The 20,883-nt window shown below is 37.8% G+C and overlaps 1 protein-coding gene across 1 annotated transcript; it reads right to left on the bottom strand.

Annotated features, from left to right (window-relative positions):
- Positions 1-5,513: 5,513 nt before the first annotated feature.
- LOC115918393 (protein Mpv17-like) lies at positions 5,514-20,673 on the bottom strand. Its single transcript, XM_030976303.1, has 8 exons — positions 20,613-20,673; positions 18,393-18,532; positions 8,747-8,862; positions 8,387-8,479; positions 7,628-7,723; positions 7,135-7,167; positions 6,481-6,533; positions 5,514-6,026 (listed from the first exon to the last, which is right to left on the bottom strand). Exons 2-8 carry the CDS (start codon positions 18,463-18,465, stop codon positions 5,945-5,947), a joined length of 546 nt encoding a protein of 181 aa, XP_030832163.1. The 5' UTR covers positions 18,466-18,532; positions 20,613-20,673; the 3' UTR covers positions 5,514-5,944.
- Positions 20,674-20,883: the final 210 nt, after the last annotated feature.

Genomic DNA, 20,883 nt, shown 5'->3' with positions numbered 1-20,883 from the left:
TGTCCTTTACCCTTTTAACAAGTGCCGATTTTGCCTTTCTCCATAACAAGCCCCTCTGATTCAAGGCGATTTAGAGCCCCCGCTTTTTCATCAATTTCCCCTATAGAGCTCGCTCGCTGCGCTCTCACAAAAGTTTGCGATGACAAAATTGGTACGGCCACAGCAAACATAACGGAGTCGGCACTGGCATTTTTGCGAACCAGTGTTGGGTGTTGCGAGGGAGTAGTGGAGGCTCGCCCTCCCCCCCCCCCCCCCCACTCAGTGACTGTTATCTAGGGTACGCATATGCGTGTTCCCAGCGACCCCCCCCCCCCTTTTTAGCAAAAGTCCGGTGTGCAAAGTCAATACGGGTAGACCTTTTTCTTTTGATTCGAGCCGGAGAGTTTAGGAACACGCATGGTATCCCTCCGTTCACGGAGTGTGGGGGGGGGGGGGGGGGGAGGGGGCCGGGAGTGGAGGGCATTGTGTCGGTACAGGCGCTCAAGCTGACTTTGCACTGACTGTATAACTATGTGAAAATAATCTATATCTATGTGTTGATTCAGATATTGATATAATCTGTGTGATTTCCATTTTATTTTTCCCAGGGCAGAGATATGTGTGGAAGGACCATTATATATGTTGACATAACCTCGGAAGTTTCTCAAATGAGCAGATCCCCGAAACTATACGCCCCGGTTGACGTACCACAGGCTACTACAGCTCAACCAAAACAAGTTCATGGTTACTTCTTCAACGCGAGTGTGCAGTTACCATTGCTGGCAAATACATCTAAATACACTAAATGTACAAATATATACACCGAATTCGTATTTGTTTGCTTAGAATGGTGTGAGATTTGCAGATCGTAATGGAAAACAAACAATAAGTGAGTTCCACAAAGGCTACCGTTTGAATAATGTTTCTGAAAAAAGTATGTCCTGTCGGTGGCTTCTGCATACATGTAGCCAGGCGCGTACGCAGGGGGGGGGGGGGGGGGGTTGTTTGGGGGGTTATCCCCCCCTTGGTATTTGTATGTGTATAAACCCTCCTTAAAAAAACCGAACCCCCCCCCCCCTTTGGTTTTTTTTTTTTTTTTAATAATAAAAAAAAAAAAAAAAAATATTCCCATGGCTGACCTAAAAAAGGTGACCTTACTCCCCCTCCTCCCCCCCCCCCGCTTATTCGGCGGCTGGCTGAGTCGATGCGAAATTTTCGGCCCGATTTAAAAATGTTAAAACCCCCCCCTTGAAAAAATCCTGCGTACGCGCCTGCATGTAGCTATAATAGAAGTTAATGATAAATGTTGACCATTCTTTCAAATAGCCCTCACATTAGCCCAAGTTTCAAAGATATATCGAATTCTCTTAAAATCGAATATTATAATAATAATAATAATACTTTGTTCTTTTATAGCACATTTCATGTCTGTTGACATTTCATTGCGCTTGCAATATATATACATATATACAATATAACAAGATCATAAAATGAAGATGAGTAAACAGAACATAAAACAATGAAGTTCTTAGAAAGAGAAAAATTACAACATTATTTTTCTTTTAGTACCGTTATGGGCATAATTTGAAAAGATGAGTTTTGAGTTTACAGAAATGAATGTTTCAGTATTGGATATACAACGTAGGGAGTTAGGGAGAGAATTCCATTAAAATGGTGCAATATGAGCGACAGCCCTATCCAGGGGCGTCGCTAGACCTTTTTCAGTGGCGGGGGGGGGGGGGAGGGGTGTAGAGGCCACCGATGGCTAACGAAATTAGCCACCAATTACCGACAAATACATTAATGCCAATGTCTACCAATTTAGCCCTGTAAATCCGGGGCCAGAGGGCTGTGGCTACTTTTCCTAAGAACTATCTATACCTGCGCATGCAATATTATGGTTAATTTCGTCAGGACTAGTCAGCATCGTATCGATATAAATAATATGGTTTCAAACGCCGCAACTATTTGGTGTGGCGTGATCGGCAAGAGTGCTGCGCTTGAACACCGACGTCCCGGGTTCGAAGCTCACTGCTGCGATTTCTTTTTTGTTGTTGTTGATATTATAGCAAGGTTGACAATGACAATTGACAGTGATTTTTAATGATTGCTGGTGAAACTTCAAGAAAATAAAATTATTATACACTATAGCATGGGCGTCAATCCTTACGTAATACCTATTGTTCGGGGGGATGAATGAATAGATCATCCCCCTGAACTGGTATCAATTGCAGATTTACGCCCATGCACTATAGTAAGTTGAAGTCTAGCTCGGAGTCGTCACAGCTGATAAAAAGTCACGCTTCGCCGGCAAGCCAACATTACATCTCAACAAGTTCATTAACATAGTACACAAGGATCGAGCAAGAATACCGACACAGCTGACCCGACACAGCAACATATCTATGCGTATCTTTTTTGCTTCCTCGACGAGATGACTCCACCCAACAACCCCCATTCCCTCTCTTTTACTTACACCCTTCCTCTCTCATGCTCTTACCCCCACTCTCTCTCTCCCCTCTTTCATCCCTCCGTTTCTTTTGTTTCATTTTATTCTTCTTCAGTCCTTTTGTCCTTTCTCTTCTTTTCCTTTTTTCCTCTCCTTTTCTCTTTTTCCTTCTTCTTCTCTTCTCTTTCCTTTCCTTTGTTCTTTTCATTTTCTTTCAATCTCTTTTTCCCTCCCCCTTTTCTCATTTTTCCTGACAATATCCTGATAGGTGGGGGGGGGGGGGGGGTCGCACCCCCACATCCCCTTCTAGCGACGCCCCTGCACATGCCTTTGTTCTGCCTATCTATAGCTACGAGGAGGTTTTGTGATGCAGAACGCAAGGAAATTGGTGGAACATATACAAATTCAGAGAGATATTCAGGAGACAGACCATGGAGCGATTTGAATGTTAGCAAAATAATTTTAAACTGAAAACGCAATGTAACCGGCTGCCAATGTCAATCTTTGAGGATGGGTGTTATGTGTTGACATTTCTTTTGCAGGGAGACCAGACGTGCGGCAAATTTCATAGACCCTATTATTTTTGCTTGACGTTAATTTTCAGCGAACTTTTTGGATAATAATCAAGTACGGTCTAACGAATCCAGGGGCGGATAAGCGGGGGAGGGGGGGGGGGGTTGTAATGAGCACTTTTTGTTGTTGAGTGCTCAGGGGTCACGGGCCACTGGCTTCATCGGGCAGGTAGTTCCATTTTGTGAATCGGTAAATTAACTATTACAAAATAAAGGGGACACATTACATTGTACAATAGGGACACACATTGTTTTTATTGTGCAGAACATACTCTTTTATTGACTTACTTATTGCATGAAACTATAAAACCAAAATGCATTTTGTATTCGAACAATTGAAGTACAAAGAATAATAACAGGTGAATGAAATGCATAAACACCACAAACACCTGGGGAGGAAGCATTCATAAATTTGAATAACGTTGATAAACGACTCCGATGAAACTATAAAATCAAAATGTAGTTTGCGTTCTGGCAATTGGAGTACAAGGAATGATAGCGGGTGAATGAAATGCTTCAACAACACAAACACCTGGGAAGGAAGCATCCATAAATTTGAATAATTTAGTTGATAAACGACTCCGCATGTGGACGTTTGGTGGAGCAGAAAGCAGTGGATTCTTAACAACACGAAACCATTTAACGGAATGTCGGAACGTAAATTAAATTTGGCGCGGTTGGAAAATGCATCTTTCTACCCTGCAACTTTAATGGTACGATCCAGTAAATTAAAACAGTAAAATGGCTCTTAATTATTTTAAAATTACTCATTGAATAAAACCCAAAACGTCAGTGATATCAGACAAAATATGTTATATCTTACTAATAATTAAAAAAGATGTAAAAACATTGTGAAAGTGTAGCATTTTACGATAAAAGACACCGATTTAGCGAAGATGACGTCATTAGTGCGCTTGCATCAGGGAATTCAAGGTCAAAGGTCAATTCAGACGCTGATAAGTTATCGGTCAAGCCTTTTTGTTTCCTTTATTCCAACAAAATTATACAATCAATCAAAAAAAGTTTAATACCAGAAGAAAGCTAACGATTAGTATTTTCATTAACCGCTTGCCCCAAAGTCGCTTGACTACAGTGAAACGAGTGAGAGCTTGCGAGAGCAGCCAAAGTGTGATTGAAACTCGCTATTTGCTCTTCTCCAACGCAAAAAAGAGACGACATTGCGCTGGATAAATATGTTTTTCCGACAAAAGTACAGAAAATTTGCATATGGTCTTTTTATATTATACTTTATGAAATGTTACCCGAGTGACTTCCGGGCGCCCCAATGCTGGAAAGAAACGCACATTTTTAGAAAACTTCACTTTTTCATGGTTCTATGCACGCAAGTCAGATTGAGCGGATGATACAACGTTTCCATATGGGGTAGGGGCCCGGGCCCCCTGGATCTGCCCCTGAACAACCCCCCCCCCCCTCCTTAAAATTGGCCAGGCAACACCCTGATCATCAAGTCAAAACACATGTCACAAATCTTACCATGGCATTACAAGATTACCTAAAAACTAGGTTGCCATGGCAATGCATGTAGTTACATATCAACATTATTTGTGACTTGATTTCATAAATATCTCCTTTACATTGTACATTTTCAACCAAAATACTATTTCACACTGTACTCCTTATTGACATAAATTATATCCTACTTTGATTGAAGGGCCTCCCAAAGTATGCGAGACAATATAAAAGCATAAAAGCACCCTGAAAACATCATAAGAACTCCCCCAAATATTAACCATCTAGGTGCAAATGATGTAAAATAATTGTTTAAAACCCAACATACATTTGTAAAATACCAGACAAAAGTAGTACAAGAACTTTCAGTCATTCACACACAAAGCACAATTTACATATCATTAGCAAAGTTGTATTTATTTTTTACCCTTTCAAGGAATGTGTATTTGTAAAATCTTAAAGCTATTCATTTTAGATAAGTCGTATGAATTTAGTTTGGACTAATGAAGATTGGTTGACAATATGAACATACATCAGATGATTCAATTTAAAATTAATAATTGAATGAATTATTCATCTATTGTACTGAGTTTAAAAAAAAAATAGAAAAATGGTACTAAAAACTTGACCTGCCTGTAAGAGGTCCCAGCATTTCATGAAAACAAAATGTTAAATTTCATGATATTTATTTCATGATATTTCCTTACTGAAAACCAGTCACCTAGTGGATACACTAGCTGTTTGAATGCAAGACAACATAAAGAGACTCACTACTTTCTTCTTCGGTCAATAAAATTCCCAGATTGGTCCATGATCTGAGTTATATTTCTTAAGTTTCCCTGACCATTTTTTCTGATTCCCAGGATTGCTAGAACCATGTGTAACATAAACCGTAATTTGGTATCATTCCTAATTACTATATGGAGAGCATAAATGGCTTCCAAACCGCAAAAGGAAATCTCATCTAACATGTATCTAAAAAGAAAAGTATGAAAATGTATGAAATACAACAACAATTTTCTAAAACAGGGGGTAAATACAATTCTGTATCACTCTGAATCATTCATATAATTCGAGAGTACAGATGGCTTGCAAAACATAAATGAAAATCTCACCTCGGTAAATAGATATAAAAGAATAAAATGTTGAAATTCAAACAAATATGATGAAATTATGAACCATTGTTAACACTTATGAAGATAATTAGTTACGGCATTCTACAATACAAAAGAGATTAGAGGGAACGAGTTGATTGAGGAAGAACTGGCAATTTGGGCTTGTGAATATCATGTTGGATCATGATCAAGGCGGAGTTTTCCTTTGAGCTATGGCCATCCAAAAAAACACACCATCTCAATAAATTTTGGAATCACAACGTACATGGGCACAAACTGGTAGTACATCTTTTCATCACCGTGCATCATTATATTTGAATATGTATTGAGATCAGTGCAGGTAGGTCTAGAGGTGGATGTTATATTCTATTCTCGGCAGCGTTTGCTTTCCAGCTTAAATAGGTGGTCCACACAATATTAACTACATTGACAACCATCACTCTGTGAAAGAGATTAGAGGGAACGAGTTGATTGAGGAAGAGAAAAAAGAAAGATGGAGTAAAAGAAAGAGGATTTGCAAGAGATAAATGACGTTTTTTGTCCAATATTGCATAGCAACCACTCCTCCACAGCCCTTTTTTGCCCTTTAAAAAAAAAACACCTCTTCTTTCCCAGACCCAAACCTTAATATATCTTTGACCATTTTTTTTTTTTTACCTCTTCTGCCAAAGCATATTATCTAGTATTTTCTTTGCAATAATGTGTCTATTGTTGGCAACTGTGCAATGCTTCAAAATTGCGGAACACAGGGCATATTTATTTTTTCTTTCATTTTAATAAGATTAGTAATTTAATACACATAGTTTGGGTGCCAGACTGAGCTAGGCTAAATGCAAGGTTTTCATTTTTATTAAAAGAGATTCAGGAAGTTGTAATACTAAGATCCTTTAAATACCTGTGTAGAAGAGGCACATAGTAGAAATTGACAAGTTGTACTGCCGGCCAGATCTGTAAAGGAGAAAAGAGAGAGAGACATCAATAAATCATTATGTAAAACAAATGGCCATGTACCCTTCATAGCAAACTAGTTATATTCAGAACATAACAAATAGTCAAGAAAAACTTAGCAAGTTTTTTGAAAAGTACAAATGATATAAAACAGGATATATGTTCTCAAATGGAATTTCAATCGTCCAAGTCTCAAATTGGTCATGCAAAATGACCACTCAGCGCAGCTGTACACAGGCGGGCTAGAGGGTCAAAGTAGCTCAACCTCATCTAAAATTAGATGATGTCTATTTGCAACCCACTGTAATTTTATGAGCATCTTTTTATCTGATTTATGAACTCTGCACCCTCAGTTGTGATGTTTTATGACAGTTTGTGTTGCCATGGAAGTATGGACGTGTATACCAATTGGTCCTGTCCAGTAACACCTTAGATGTAGATATAGAATAGATCACGATTACGAATAAGCCAATGTTATGATATTTGCCATGGCATTGAGTTTTATACCTTTTATCACTGTTTTATGCTTTTGACACCATTCAACGCTTTTGTAGCTGATCTTAAATAAATTAGAATTGAACTGAATTTGATCGATACTTACCATCAGCCCTTTAGCATAGGTACTAGGTACATCCTGGAAGAAAGAAACGTTATGAATGGGACAAACTCATCGAACTCTAATCACATATAAAAATGATTCTTCTTCTTTTGAACAAAATGTAAATCTCTATGATTTTCTACAGTATCCATGTATATTGTAATTGTACAATTATAGTTAAAATGCTGCTACAATGATAAATTGATTCTTACAGGAGAGCCCCCCCCCCCCCCCCGGGCAATCCTCAAAGAAAGATCAGTTTAAAAAAATAGACACCTGTACAAAAGGTAAATGCTATTTGATTAACTGCGTATCATATTCTATCCCACATATCAATTCACATAAATATCATGATTCATGCTTCTTTTAGACAAATATAATCAATTAGATAATATCAATGACACCCATGCATTTAAACATCCTGATGAACTACTAATGAAGATACTAATCATGAAATTACTGATTGCATCAATGCTTTCGAGGAAGAAATACTCACCCTTCTCACAATGGCAGGGACTTCATCCACTTTCTTCCCTGTTGTCAAGGCAACGATTGAGAAATACGCAACGAGAAAGGTTGGCGCACACACACTCTGTAAAACAAACAATACAAATAGTTTATGAACGAAATGGACAAGACAAGTTTGTCTGAAATTTCCCTTCTTCTATTAAAGCAGAAGGGACAGACTACTGTATATAATATCAACTCACTTTTAATATACCAAAAATGTCATCTAAGCAATGTATTGACAGATTATTTTTTTAATCTGCTGATAGCTAAAAAGGTGTATACTCTCTCTCTCTCTCAAATGAAACTCATGTCCTTTGGGCTCTGTACAAGTTATAAGTTTTCCATACATTAATACAGATGCTGGATGTTACAAGGATAGATAAGTAGCCCTTTTAAAAGGTTGAATCGCTGAAGAGTTATGTTTTTATTAACAACAATGTGCAAAATAAAGGCATCAACGGTTTTCAAGCGGCGCACATCATTAATGCTCTTCATGCCTAAAAGTAAAATAAAAATGCATGTTGATAACCACGTAGCTAATATTAGACTCAAGACAGAGAAAAGTAGTCTGCAAAGTAATATATGTGTAAAATAGTAAAGATAGATACACACCTTCTGTTTAACTTTCTCTTTCAATAAACTTCTCAAAATATCTATCTATCACATCCCACAAACAACCAAAATATTGAAGAGTCTTGATTGAGTCGAAAATAACAAACAAATAAGAGGTATATGATCGACTTACTTGATCTGTAAGCATCTTCCATAGAGGGGTCAGCTTCCCAGAGCCAGGGTAGATTCTATTGAGGAGCTTGTACCATGCAAATAAAGTTGGACCCTGATAATGGTAAAAAAAAAAGGTACGCGTATTTAAAAAGGTCACAAATCTAGCAGAATATATATTACAAGTCTCTCTTACAAATTAGCGTACATCAAGCTGGAGCGCCAGGAATATCAAGTCTGATATGCATGAACGCTATACAAGAACCAACTATTATTATCATTATATCTAAAATGTTGATAAGTTAGTTCAAAGTGTTAAACTCATGAGGGGGGAGTGGGAGTAATGAAAGACATTGACAAAATATCACCTAGTATTACTTACTGCAAAGCACAACCCAAATGCAGTTTGTCTGACAGTCCTTATTTTATCATGATTCTTCCATCCTATCCCCTCTACCGCCTGCTGAGAGATGCAGTCTGACGTGAAGAATAGCACACCTGCAAATCAAGTGTATTAAAAAGAAAACAGTTATATTAGCTATGACAACAAATGAGCAACAGGAAAATAAAACAAATATTCAAGACAATGTATGAACAATGAGGGAAGGGGTACTTTGAAATGCTCCATACTCCCTAGATTGGCCACTTGTATGCATGCATACTTTACTCAGTGGCCAGTATGGAAAGCCATTATGGGAAAAAACTAAATATATATTGATCCCCGCAAAATATATGGGGCAGTATCAATGTTTATAAGAAAATAAATATGCGCAATTAAAAGTTATTCGATGTTTATAAAAGATATAGGCGTTATCAAAGCATATTCGAGTTGAACAAAGTATGCGTTATCAAATATTTATTAGTTAATATATGCGCTTTTAAATAGCCATCATTCGGTCGACGGACAAGACAGAGTGATTCGTTATAGCAGTAATGAACTTGTCAGGTTACGCCCTCAACCGAAAAGTCGTATACCTCGGGATGCGTTTGAAACTTTACATGAACTTGGAATTGCTCGTAAAAGAGGTTGCCGGGCAGGGAAAAAGATCCGACGACAAATAAAAGTTGTCAAGTCAAAGAGCCAGCCATGACTAGGACAAGAACATTGAGAAACATTAAGGCCCTCCCTACTCAATCACCATCATTACCTTCTATGTATATGCTTAACGCAAGATCATTGAATAATAAGTTCGACGAATTCACGTTTCTCGTTCAAAATTATGACATGGACATTGTTTACGTGAGTGAGACCTGCATGGTTCCAAGATAGTACGTGTTTTGGAGACCGCGTTCAGCATTTCAAACTACAACTTTCTCAACAATTAACAGCCGAGTTTCTCAACGTGGTGGAGGAGTCGCTATCTATGTGAAATCTACTATGAACCCCACTTAAACCCCACATGGACGTTCCGGAAGAACATGAGGTTGTTTGGATACCCATCCGACCAACACGATTACCTAGGAACGTCTCTTCAATATTTGTGGCATCAGTTTACTAACCCCAACTAATGCTCATGTAAATTACTTTGTTCAGTACCTTACACGGGTTGTTGATCATATTCTTCGTGGTACATATACAGTGTGTCCCGAAAAAAACTATACACTTTTGAAATGGCTGCCGAATAACAAATATATGATTCTAGGGGAAAAGTTATATATGTATGGAAAGCTCATATACTCAACGTTCATATGACACCAAAAGTTGCGAAAATAATTCATGCTCTAGTGAGCACTGCTCACTTTTGTAAAGGGTATGAAAAAAATTAGGTTGCGCAGGAATTAGCCTTCCAATGTGTGAGAGGTAAATCCTTTGGAGCTTACGGAATTAAGGATGATATGACCAATTTATGATCAATTGTGATGATTTTGGGTTTGCTGAGTGAAATGTTTGGTTTATGGGATTAACATTTTATGCATGAGTGAACAGGAATGGCATTTTTTATTGTAGCACTGTAACTTCCCTGTTAGACTCAGTGGTGTGTTCATGGGAGTCAGGATGGGGTGATGGTACATGTTGTAATTTCCATGTTACAAACTGTTATTCTCTTACATCTGTGACTTTGAATAAAAACCTTCACCCCACATTTCAATTATTGTAAGATTAGTTGAACATCTCATTGATTTATTCAATACCCAGGTAGGGATAATGTAAATCGAATATTCAAATACGGTTTGTTGAAAAAAGGAATGTCCAAGATGTCGGCTACTTATTCTTCAGGTAAATGGTAACTGAAATGTGGGGTGAAGGTTTTTATTCAAAGTCACAAATGTAAAAAATAACAGTTTGTAACATGGAAATTACAACATGTACCATCACCCCATCCTGACTCTCATGAACACACCACTGAGTATACCAGGGAAAGTTACAATGCTACAATAGAAAAATGAAATTCCTGTTCCGTGCATAAAAGTTTGGTTTAATAAACCATGGAATTCACTCAGCAAATCATGAATTTATCATATCACCCTCAATGTTGTAAGCTCCAAAGGATTTACCTCTCACACATTGGAAGGCTAATTCCTGCGCAACCTAATTTTCATACCCTTTACAAAAGTGAGCAGTGCTCACCCAAGCATGAATTATTTTCAAACTTGTTGGTGTCATATGAAAGTTGAGTTTATGGGCTTTCCATACATATACAACTTTCCCCCCTAGAATCATATATTTTTTATTCGGCAGCCATTTCAAAAGTGTATAGTTTTTTTCGGGACACACTGTTTATCAAACTGATCACCTCGAATAGGCAACAAGAAACGTCTATTTCGTTGCCAAATATAAATTGTTCGAACACGTTGGCAATAGCCAATGCCATAAACTCGTACTTCGTAAGCATCGGAAAGGACACCCTATCCCTTGATTTGAACGAGATTCCTGCGTTCAAACCGATTCAGCTGGACACTTTGCCAACCATACAACCCTTGGAAAAGTGGTGGACCGGACGGAATCTCACCACGTTTGATTCGGGTATTCGCATCAAATTTACCAAGTTGTCTTAATGCTACATTGTCTGTATTTGAAGAATGGTGTAAGGACTTGAATATGCGTCTAAACCCATCCACTCATGAGGGTATCATTTGCTCGTCGACAGCTCCCACCAGTGGAAGTTATGATCGGCGATAATCAAATCCCGGACAAGCAACACGTGAAATTGCTTGGCGTCGTCCTTAGCAGTGATCTTCGGTGAATCGAAAACGTCAACTACATTACATCAACAGCAGCCAAGAAACTCTATCTGCTACGGACGCTCAAACGTTTCTCCATGCCACTTCATGATTTGATCACATGCAGCTTTTACTTCCTACATAAGACCGGTTCTAGAATACTGTTGTGTAGTATGGCATTCGTCACTATAAACTCAAAACCAGGAATAGAGTCAATCCAAAAACGTGCCCTGCGGACCATTATAGGATTAAGATATGAATCCTACCGTCAGGCTCTCGCAATGTGTAACCTGTCCTCTCTGAGAGACAGAAGAGAAGAGCTCTGCTAGGTCCGTCTACTGTAACTTTCGTGAGTGGTTACCTGAAAGCCAGTGTTCTCGAAGACAATTGAGACATAAAAACAGGCTACGTGAAATCAAGTGTAGGACAGAACGCTACAAAGTTCTTTACCCTATCTAGTAAGGCTTTTGAACCAGTCATGATGTGGCATCCTCGCTTTTGTTCAACTTTGATGATAGCATAATATTGCCAAAATTTGTGAACTACATTTATTTTTTCCAAAATTTTATTTCTGTATCAAGATCAAATTAGGTTTTTTTTTTTTATATTAATTATTTGCAATCTTTCCTGAACACATCTTCAATTCGCCAAATCTTAATGCATTATATTTTAGGTTAAATCAACTATCTTGGATTGAACAAATATATTATTGCTAAATGTAGAAACTTAATGTAAACATTTCCAATACGCTTTATCTCAATTGGTAATGTGTACTGTCTATTGTATAATTATTATGTTAAATTGCCCATGGTTGCCCGATATTCTATCTTAACACTATTGGTTTACTCAGGTCTGTAATTACTCCTTTTGAACTTCTCTGCTATATCCGCATGTATTTTAATTTTTTTTTTATAAGAGGTTGTTATTATACTTTCTTAATGTTTCTACTATCATCTGCGTTAAAAAAGTGTTATCATAGATACATTTTCATATAACCTTACCAAAGATTTTTAGGTGCGCCATACAATGTTTACAATGTACTTTTTGTTCATCTAATTAATACTATTCGTAGTGTTGCAATGCATACTTTTTAATAATTGTTGGCAAGATCCCCCTTTCTCTCTTCCACCTTCTTTACCTCTTGTCCCTCTCTCTCTCTCTCTCTCCTTTTCTCCTCTCTCTATTTTTTCTCTTTCTCCATCTCTCTATCTTTCCCTTTTCTCTTCCTCACTTTCGTATTTTATTTAGGTACATATTCCCCTGTTCCCCATGTTCGTATTGTTGATTATTTTACATTTGGTACAAAATTAAGGATAAACACGTATACGTATACTTATAATTATGTAAATGATGCTGTTTTAAATTGTACTCTTGTTTTTAAAATGCAAATTATACATATGTTTAATTCTGAACTGGAATGAATGATTCAATAAATACCATACCATACCATACCAAAATAGGTGTGGCAAAAACAAGTGTATTATTTTATATATATATATATACGTATATATATATATATATAAGGATTTCAAGTGGTACAATAAATCAGCGTATTCAATATCTTGAATTGTATTTCTCAGTCATCCGGGATCTTCAACTATTGATATCGATATCATACGAAAACAAAGCCATATTTACCGAGGTAAGTCGAAGTTTGTTTTTTAACTTGTCAGAATATTATAGATAATAATAATAATAATATTGTATGGCTTTGTTTTCGTGTGATACAGGAATACATTGCTCTCGCTAAGACAATAATTATTAGACTCGTCTTTGACTCGTCCAATATTGTCATAGCTCGAGCAATATATTCTTGTTTCCCATTCAAAGCCATCCAATATTATATAAATATTCATGTACAGCTGTATATGCTTTACCAGTACATTGGTTGGTTGCACATCCCAACACATTTGTGAATTCGGGCCGACATTCGCCCGAATTCACAAAAAGAGGTTTGTTGACAAACCTACGTTTCGATGCGTTTCAGACCAAGGTTCAGACAAACATTGGTTTGAAACGCGTCAAAACATTTGTATACAAACCTCCTTTGTGAATTCGGGCCATTGGATGTGGAATGTACTTCCCAAAATAATTGCAAATCCCAATACAATAGGGTTTATAAAGAAGAAGTATGTGCGGTACCCCAATAATGTTACAGGTGTCACTATAGAAATGGGTGACAATTCAATAATAGGCCAGACTTCAAGCCATACAATGATATCTACAAATGTAAAGTTCTTCTATAAAGGTCAAGTCACTACAGTAAATTAACTCCCCTCTAGATATGTTGTGGAATGAAAAGTAGCAACAAATCCATGAGGAAATATATATGTTGACTTTAAAATACGAAAATATGGTAATACTGTAGAAACTAGTAGGTTATTAAAGTATGCTTCACCCGATTTCAAAAAAGCATGTGTGGCACTCTAATAATGTTACAGGTGTCACCATAGAAATGGGTGACAATTTCATAAAAGGCCAGACTTCAAGCCACAGAAAAAAGTCAAGACAATAATATTTACGAAAAGTTCTTCTAAGGTCAAGTCAAGGTCAAGTCACTACGACTCTGTCTCTCTGTCATTAACATACAACCACACTCACATCACGAGTCTTAGCTGTCTGTCGCTTTCAAAGTGATTGTTCATTCCTTTATATGCCCCCCCATGAAAAATGAATAAATTCCTCGCAAATAAAAGATGGTGACCACAATTTGTTTTTTGTTGTTGCTCAAGGCGGGGGGGGGGGGATGGGGATGTTGAGTAAAAAACAAAATTAGTGCTTACTACCCCGCGCCGCTAAATATTTTCTCACGAATTGGGCTACCCCCCCCCCCCCCCTCTCGCCGCCAGCTGGATCCACCCCCGATTGCAGCCACTGTCTCGTCGAGGTACCTTTGTGGAGATTAAAAGAGCAATATTTGAGGTATTAAGGATTGCTGTACTCATATGGTTGTTATTCTGTTGTCACTGCAATGACAATGTTCTGTTGTTTCTTTTGTATTTGGTATTTTGTAATTGCTACAAAAGCACATTATGCATCAACATGTAATTATCGACGCGTGATCATGCCAGGAGCACCTCTAGAAAGAGTTCCAAAATGGAGCTGTACAAGGGAGCTTGTATTTGTAGGCTGACTGATGTTCCATAATATGAAGCAAAATTTTGCAGGTAATTCTGGCTCTGCGGTCTAGAATTTGAATTTAAAGTTATGAGAAGAAAAAAAAATCAATTAATAAATACTGGTGTAATTTTTCGATCTGTCAACCACTTTAGTATTTTTATGTCAATTACTTTGATTGCAAAATGAATAAAGTAGAAGAATAAAATGTATTACAAAAAAAAATAGAAATTATAAAAGATAACAAATTATTCATTTGTTTGCTTTGGAGAAAGAAATCCTTCCATAATCATTTGTGCATGTTTTATACGGCATAATTTATTGATAAGACTGTACTTACCTATGTTTTTCCTTTGTTAATGATTGCTGTAGGGGCATGGTCCGGTAATGATAGGCACATTATAATGATAAGATCAATTATGTTAACCGATAATACTTAACTTATCAACTTGAAGAGATAGACAAAGTCCAGATGCCATAAATTAGAAGTACATATATATCCGCATCTCTTTATTTAGCAACCTCAGATTTAAAACAGAGATATGCCATGCAGAGAGCAAATAAATTTCTCACAAAAATAATTGTTACTGTATCTCATGTCTTCAATAGAACATAAGTACATTTTCATCAGTGATTCTAATTGTAATTTAAATTTATTTGGTCCCACATATTGAAGATGTTAGAAATTCGTCGATGGACTATGGAGTCTAATCCTGATCTCGGATATCCTGCTCTTGATCCAAATACTGTTGTACACAGAAAACATGAAAACCCCCCTCTTGTGAATAGAAAGGAAAGAGATACCTTGAACTAGTAAATAAATAGAGCAGCTTACATCATACATATGCCCATTAAGGTTAGTTCAATCATATCTTTATACATTAATTGCTCCCCTATCTTTTGTATTACATTTATAAGTCTGGCCGATCTAGTACTTTATCTATCATTTAGACCTGTTATGGTTGACTTCCCCTTTCATGGAATTGTCAGTGTGTGATCGTACATAGAAAATGTAACAAAATCCAGTACCTTAACACATTAATCATATATGAAAATCAAGATTACGCACTCAAAAAACTAATTATCAATTATGTAGGTCCACAAATAAAACAACAAATTTACCTTTGTTTTAATGCTGGTGTTCAAATTTTGCTATGAAGATCACGTCACAAGGCTGCTTATGCTACGTTTACACTATGTTCCCGGCGGCCACGGCAACCCCGTTTGCCCGAAACGTAGAGCGCCGTGGGATTTAGGCCAATTTAACCTCTGGATTCAAATTTTGTTAGGTCTTACCAGGTTTTCTCACGGTCTACCACGGTTTCCGTGACGACCCGGGTCGTGGGGGAAGGGGATGCTGAGTCCCGGAGGCTCCAAGGCGCACTACGGTTCGGCCCGCGTTCTACCACGGATGCCAGAACGTATGTTCCCTCCCGGCCCGTCACGTTCTGATGGGGTCCCTCACGTTTCTCACGTTCTGATCAAGTTTTGACACGTTTTTCACGTTCTGTCAAGGCTTTCGACAGATCAAACGTGGACGACGGGCAGCTTTGGAGCACGATTGTGCCCACGGTATAAAAAAAGGCCTCCCAAGCAATAGCAATCATTGTATCCTCTACTACTGGTTGTTGTGGTGGTGCAGGACAGAGGGCCTTCGAACGTCTTGGCTTAAGTTCAGTGGCATAGCTTGACCTTCTTTCTTCGTATTGCAGATGCAGTAATGTGTTGTCGATTGCTCAGACTCGAATGAAGCTCCTGCCGCGCCTGTCTTTTATATACTACCTCCCGACCGCGTGCGCCGTGTCAGAACGCAACGCGCCGCGCCCGTAAACCGTCAGACGCCGGGATGCACCGTGATTAAACGCGACAAAACGTCTACCATACATCCTGGTCTGCCTTGAGAACCTTGGCAAACCGTGGCAAAACGTGGCAAAATGGGACAAAATGCGCAGCAACCGTGAAGCAACCGTGACAAAACGTGCACTAAACGTGACAGAACGTGACAAAACTTGAAAAGACCGTAAGATGCCGGGGAATATGCGGGCCTCCCGTCCCACTACGGACCACCTCCAAGTTTTGTTACGGCCTATTACAGACTGTCAGGTGTTGTTACGTTCACCCCGTTTTACTACGGCCTACTAGGTTTCTCATCCGCACCGTGACTGCCGTGGCAAAGTTATTGACAGTTTAAAAATCTGCGCGGTATCCACGGCAATCACGGCCTGTCACGTTTGCCCATACGGTCCCCCGCGTTGTGTCACGTCAATCCCGTTTCGTCCAAGGTGGCCTGAAACGTGGTTGTCGTGGCCGCCGGGAACATAGTGTAAATGTAGCATTAGCACAGTAGGCTCTAGCTGTACACCTAGACATTGCGCTCGATTATTCTATCTTTTCACTATGTTCCCTGCGGCCCCGGCAGCCCCGTTTGCCCGAAACGTAGTGCAGCGTGAGATTTTGGCAAATTTTATCTCTGTATTCAAGTTTCGTTAGGTTTTGCCAAGTTTTCTCACGGTTTATCACGATTTCCGTGACGGCCAGTGGGATGGAAAGGGTATGCTGGCCCGAGGGCTCCAAGGCAGTACGGTTCAACCTGCGGTCTCCCACTGATGCCAGTACGTTCCCTTCCGGCCCGTCACGTTTTTCACGTTCTGATCAAGGTCTGACACATTTTTCACGTTCTGTCAAGGCTTTCTACGGATAAAACGTGGACACCGGGCAGCTTTGAAGCACGTTTGTGCCCACGGTATAACAAAGGTCTCCCAAGCAAATGCAATCATTGTATCCTGAGAACAGCGTGTCGTGCCAGACCGTACTAGAACTATTACGTACTGTCACGTTTTGTTGCGTTTACCCCGTTTTACTACGGCCTACTAGGTTCCTCATCCGCACCATGACTGCCGTGACAATTTAGTTGACAGTTTAAAAATCTGCTCCGGTATCCACGGCAATCAAGCCTGTCACGTTTGCCCATTCCGTCCCCCCGCGTTGTCTCACGTCCATCCATGGTACGTACAAATTGTCCGATATAATTTTTGTGTTGAACATAATTTTTTTTCTAGCTCTCGTCCTTTTGTTGTCATATAATTGTTTCAACTATAATTTCACATAAATTAATAAAGCATGTATTTTTAAAAACATCAAATATATTTTGATAACGCAAATATCTCCGTAAACATCCAATATCTCTTAATAGCAAACAAATATTATTTTCTAAACCTCGCATATGTTTAAAAACGTGCATATTTGTATCTATAAACAGAATATTTTAATAACGCATATATTTTTTCTTCACCATTGAATATATTTTGATAACGGATTTATTTTATTTTAAACATCGAATATGCTTTGATTATGCATGTATATTTCTGTATAAGTATTGAATATATTTTGATAATGACCCATATACTTTGCATGCATCGAATGTCTTTAGTCCCCTCCCCCTATGGCTTTTCATAGACCAGCACCGCATTTTCAGAAACATTTCTCACTTGCCTCACAAAAAAAAAGACCCCGAGCAGGTGGTAAAAAAAATGATACTTGTTCTACGACAGAAAGTAAATAAGACTGCTCTTTAAGTGTCATTTCATGGGCATGGGTCACGGTAGCGTATATAGGTGACAAAGTCCATTCAGCAGTGCCTTGGAATTATGAAACGCACCCCCCCCCCCAAAAAAAGGAGTACAATAGCAATACCCGAGAGACAATTTAAGCAAATATTTAAATCTACACAAAATGACGAACTGATTTACCTGCTGTTACTGCTTGTGTACGAAAGGGATACTTATTAAGCAGTCCTAGATATGCTCTCCATATTGAAGCCATTCCACTTTGATGGACGGTGATGCATTAACAGAACTCTTGGCTACTAACTCCCAAAGAAGATCTAAGACTAAGAGACAGAAAGAGAATGTTAAAGGTAAAGACCAGTATTGGAAACGCCCCAATTTCATAAAATGAAATGGAAGCTCTTATTACCAATCATGTGAAAGAATATGCTTTGACTAATACATGATGATAACAATTTTGCCGGGAAACCGCCTATTGATATATTTGGTAAATAAGTTTATCTACATGGTCTGTGAGAGATAAACGCACGTGTCGAGCATGTGTGCGTATAGTCCCATATACATCTTTCTGTATACAGTGCTTGTAACTTTACGAAGACTGGCCATATTTCTTATCATTTTGATGATTCCAGAACCTTGCTGTACACACCAATACTTATATGCTAGATGATCAACCTTTTCTGATCGATTCCACAACGTTTCTTTCACAATGTAATCGCATGACCATAACTGGTCTTTACCTTTAAAAGGAAATCCAACCCAACTATTCAATTAAATCTGACTAAATATTATAAAAAAAGTACCAGCATATATAAAATGACTAAAATTTAAATTTTTCAAAAATGTATCTCAGGATCGAGGGTCGTTTCTCTTTGGAGGACCCATAAATAATATGCTATCTATAATATATTTTGAGCAGTGGCCCAAGGGAGAAGAAACTAACAGAAAAACATAATTTAATGATATTTTTGTACACGGCAAATAGGAGAATTATCCGCGTCCTGCGTCACAATCCACTGACCAAACTACCAATTTGAGATTTGCATAGAATCTAATTTAATAGTGATCTCATATTCAAACATTCGTAACTTCCATACTATTGGTCCGATTCGTTTTAAGCTTATTTCTGTTGTTTTCCTGTTTTCATACAAATCAACTTATTACAAGGGTTTCCACAGCAACTTCAACATGTTCAGTCACTCATAGCAGCATTACAATACTTTGTGTGTAATACAACAAAATGAAGACTCCTTCCATTTATTCTTGAAAGGACAATTAAACACCACTGTACAAGACTCATCAGAATTCACTCAACGTCAGCATTTAGGTGACAACTCATCAACACCTAAATAGAAGTAAAATAAAATAAATTCAACTGATAAATTATAAAAAATTATTTGAATATTAAAATCAGAAATCTATCACCAATCTTGGCGAGGAGCCTCTTCGTTTTCATTGTGTGCAACAACAACAAAATTTGGAAAGTTTCGAAAACCTGGTAGCCCAATGGAAAGGGTATCAAACAATTATTTGAAGACAAATGTTCTTCGAAATTGAGTAGTGAAATTGAGTACTTATGAAAATAGTAACACAAGATCACCAAAGAAATTAATAAACTTATACCGACAAGGGTCGGGAAATTTTCATTTTGTAAAAAAATGTCATCATATTGCAGTTGTGTAAGTAGAAGGTGATAACTATTTGAATGATATATCGCGTTCCGATTCATGAAATTATCTTACCTTTGATGGATCACTCTTTTGAATAGACCAGATGTAACTCTCTTACGTAAATTAAAGACTCGTTTATAATTGTTAAAACTTTATGTGGCGATTTCTGCAGTTAAGGCAAATACGCCAATTTGACATTGAATTTGTCTTGAAAGCGATGTCACTGGAATACTTTTAATGACTAATTTTCTAGAAGGAAAATAAATTGGTAGCAATTTGTGTAGAATTCAAATAATCATGAATCGAATATCAGTTTTTCCTAATTGTTCACATTCCTATTGTTTTCTTTAATGTCCTTTCCCCACTTATTTAATTTGAAATGACAAGGATAACGTATATGCCTAACCACTGAAGAAGACCTCTACGATCGATGAACAGGCATAGTCCTATAGTATCGGTGGATTAAACTAACATAAAGTAATGTAAGTAAAGTGAACTTTGGTCACACATTAGCGCCTACCGACAGATCCACAGTAGCGGTATATCGACGTAAACATATGATAATTCATGACTGTTCTATTCGACGGCGGCAGCAAGAGAACACAACACACACACAATATCCTCTCAATGCAATTGAAAACAGTACTCTAAGTGTCATATTCATTTACTAAACATTCTACTTTAGAGACATATATTTGTTGTTCGACAATATACTCACTAAAGAATAACTTACTACTTTGTAGTCGAACTCAACCTCGTACCGGTACGTACACGTACTGGCAATTAAGTTCTAGACTTTAGATCTTAATATAGCGTGCGATGTGTACGGTATCCTTGAAAGGCTTATATTCATACAGGGAAAAAATGTCTTATAATATGAGGACAATTAGAAAAAATGGTTAACAAATATAAATCAGGAATTTAATGCAATTTCACTCTGTTTTCAGCCTCTGTACTAGACTTATGAAATTTGAATTTAAAGACAATTCTGTTGAAATCGTCCA

This window comes from Strongylocentrotus purpuratus, unplaced genomic scaffold (genome assembly GCF_000002235.5).
Source record: "Strongylocentrotus purpuratus isolate Spur 01 unplaced genomic scaffold, Spur_5.0 spur5_contig_870, whole genome shotgun sequence".
Taxonomy (NCBI): domain Eukaryota; kingdom Metazoa; phylum Echinodermata; class Echinoidea; order Camarodonta; family Strongylocentrotidae; genus Strongylocentrotus; species Strongylocentrotus purpuratus.
Note: the sequence above shows the minus strand (reverse complement) of the source record. Positions and strands in the feature narration are given on the sequence as shown.